General features: G+C 39.9%; 1 protein-coding gene across 1 annotated transcript; it reads left to right on the top strand.

Moving 5' to 3' along the window:
- Window positions 1-664: 664 nt before the first annotated feature.
- LOC120037905 (large neutral amino acids transporter small subunit 1-like) lies at window positions 665-2,554 on the top strand. Its single transcript, XM_038983867.1, has 3 exons — window positions 665-830; window positions 924-1,101; window positions 2,371-2,554. Exons 1-3 carry the CDS (start codon window positions 687-689, stop codon window positions 2,424-2,426), a joined length of 378 nt encoding a protein of 125 aa, XP_038839795.1. The 5' UTR covers window positions 665-686; the 3' UTR covers window positions 2,427-2,554.
- The last annotated feature ends 900 nt before the right edge of the window (window positions 2,555-3,454 follow it).

Here is a 3,454-nt window from a genome sequence, read left to right as displayed (position 1 = left end):
TCAGTGCATAATGACGGTGCTGTATGTTGTCTCTCTCAGTGCATAATGACGTTGCTGTATGTTGTCTCTCTCTTAGTGCATAATGACGGTGCTGTATGTTGTCTCTCTCTCAGTGCATAATGACGGTGCTGTATATTGTCTCTCTCTCAGTGCATAATGACGGTGCTGTATGTTGTCTCTCTCAGTGCATAATGACGGTGCTGTATGTTGTCTCTCTCAGTGCATAATGACGGTGCTGTATGTTGTCTCTCTCAGTGCATAATGACGGTGCTGTATGTTGTCTCTCTCAGTGCATAATGACGGTGCTGTATGTTTTTGTCTCTCTCAGTGCATAATGACGGTGCTGTATGTTGTCTCTCTCAGTGCATAATGACGGTGCTGTATGTTGTCTCTCTCAGTGCATAGTGACGGTGCTGTATGTTGTCTCTCTCAGTGCATAATGACGGTGCTGTATGTTGTCTCTCTCAGTGCATAGTGACGGTGCTGTATGTTGTCTCTCTCAGTGCATAGTGACGGTGCTGTATGTTGTCTCTCTCAGTGCATAATGACGGTGCTGTATGTTGTCTCTCTCAGTGCATAATGACTGTGCTGTATGTTGTCTCTCTCTCAGTGCATAATGACGTTGCTGTATGTTGTCTCTCTCAGTGCATAATGACGGTGCTGTATGTTGTCTCTCTCAGTGCATAATGACGTTGCTGTACGCATTATCCAGCGACATCTTCTCTATCATCAACTTCTTCAGCTTCGTCAACTGGCTCTGCGTCGCCATGGCGATCATCGGCATGATGTGGCTGCGATACAAGAGACCTGAACTGGAGCGACCCGTCAAGGTAAGTCTGTCTGTGTGTGTGTGTCCGTTTGTATAAGTGTTTCTGTGTGTGTTTCTCCTGTGGGTCCTACATCGTTGTGTGTGTGTGTTCCAGGTGAATCTTCTACTCCCGGTGAGTTTCGTGGTAGTGTGTGTCTTCCTCATTGTGGTGTCATTTTGGAAGACGCCCGTGGAGTGTGGCATCGGCATCGGTATCATCACCACTGGAGTACCCGTCTATTTCTTTGGTGTTTGGTGGCAGAAGAAACCCAGCTGGATCATCAATGGCATCAGTGAGTAACTGAACACTGATGTCACTTCCTGTAGAAAATCACTAAACAATCACTTCTACTAACAAGGTTAATGTACAGTACACATCAATATACTAAACTATTCCTTCTACTCACAAGGTTAGTGTATAGTACACATCAAGATACTAAACTATCACTTCTACTAACAAGGTTAATGTACAGTACACATCAAGATACTAAACTATCACTTCTACTAACAAGGTTAGTGTATAGTACACATCAAGATACTAAACTATTCCTTCTACTCACAAGGTTAGTGTACAGTACACATCAAGATACTAAACTATCACTTCTACTAACAAGGTTAATGTATAGTACACATCAAGATACTAAACTATCACTTCTACTAACAAGGTTAATGTACAGTACACATCAAGATACTAAACTATCACTTCTACTAACAAGGTTAATGTATAGTACACATCAAGATACTAAACTATCACTTCTACTAACAAGGTTAATGTACAGTACACATCAAGATACTAAACTATCACTTCTACTAACAAGGTTAATGTACAGTACACATCAAGATGACATCTAGATGAATTAAATACACTACTACTAATACCGCTGCTGCTGCTAGTACTGCTGCTGCTAGTACTGCTAGTACTACTACTACTACTACTACTAGTAATAGTTTAGTATACTAATAGTAATAGTACTGCTACTACTAGTACTGCCACTACCAGTACTACTACTACTAGTAATAGGTTAGTATACTACCAGTACTAGTACTGCTGCTGCTAGTACCGCTACTACTACTACTACTAGTAATAGTTGAGTATACTACTAGTACTAGTACTGCTACTACTAGTACTGCCACTACTAGTAATAGTTTAGTATACTACTAGTACTAATACTGCTAGTACTAGTACTGCTACCACTAGTACTACTACTACTAGTAATAGTTTAGTATACTACTAGTACTGCTACTACTAGTACTGCTACTACTAGTACTGCTACTACTAGTAAAGGTTTAGTATACTACTACTACTAGTACTGCTACTACTAGTACTGCTACTACTAGTGCTGCTACTACTAGTACTGCTACTACTCCTACTACTGCTGTGCTGCTACTACTACTACTAGTACTAGTACTACTACTACTAGTACTGCTATTGCTAGTACTACTTGTACTGCTACTACTGCTACTTGTACTGCTACTACTACTACTACTACTACTACTACTACTACTAGTACTACTACTGATGATGATGAAAGGGTGTAATAGTAGAGCTGGGTTTCTTGCAGGCTTGTTGACCGTGTTCTGTCAGAAGCTGCTGAACGTGGTTCCTCAGGACTCATGAACTCAACCTATTCTCCACTGCAACCCAAGCCGCTGTACCACCACTGAAGCAGTACTGGACAGTTAATGTGTGTTCATCTCAGGCTGATCACTGTGAATACTCTCTAACCTTTGACCCCTAACCTTGATTAAGGAGTCAGTGGTGATGGGGGGGTGGGTTTATTGTGTCCAGAAGGAAGGGGTGGGGGACCAACTAGTAAGTAGGCCTAACTATTCGGTTGTTTACACAGAAAACCCACCTTGCTGTCTTTTCTTTACATTTTCAAATGGTCTTTTCTTTACATTTTCAAACGGTCTTTTCTTTACATTGTCAAACGGTCTTTTCTTTACATTTTCAAACGTTCTTTTCTTTACATTTTCAAATGGTCTTTTCTAACATTTTCAAATGGTCTTTTCTTTACATTTTCAAACGGTCTTTTCTTTACCTTTTCTTTACATTTTCAAATGGTCTTTTCTTTACATTTTCAAGTGGTCTTTTCTTTACATTTTCAAATGGTCTTTTCTTTACATTTTCAAGTGGTCTTTTCTTTACATTTTCAAATGGTCTTTTCTTAACATTTTCAAATGGTCTTTTCAGTATTTTTGTCTCTGTTTTATATTTCTTCCTATATTTAAATAGCAGTTATGTAGACTGTTGTGTTCTTCTTCTTTTGACCGTGTCTTTAAATGTTAAACTGGGGAGTTCTGGAGGACTACCTAGCAGGGTTAGGCTCAATTTCAATTCCATTCAGAAAGTAAACCAAATTCCACATTTTCCTCATTGAAATGCATTGAAGAGAATATTCATTTCATTGTAGTTCCTGAATTTAAATGGAATTGACCCCAGCCTTGATACTGTTTCCCGGGGCGCCGAAGACGTGGATGTCGATTAAGGCAGCCCCCCCGCATCTCTGATTCAGAGGGGTTGGGTTAAATGCGGAAGACACCATTTCAGTTGAATACATTCAGTTGGACAACTGACTAAGTACCCCCCTTTACTTTCCCTTTTTATTTACATAAACGGGTAGTATGAAGGCATGATATTTGGTC

Source organism: Salvelinus namaycush, unplaced genomic scaffold, assembly GCF_016432855.1.
Source record: "Salvelinus namaycush isolate Seneca unplaced genomic scaffold, SaNama_1.0 Scaffold198, whole genome shotgun sequence".
Lineage (NCBI taxonomy): Eukaryota > Metazoa > Chordata > Actinopteri > Salmoniformes > Salmonidae > Salvelinus > Salvelinus namaycush.
Note: the sequence above shows the minus strand (reverse complement) of the source record. Positions and strands in the feature narration are given on the sequence as shown.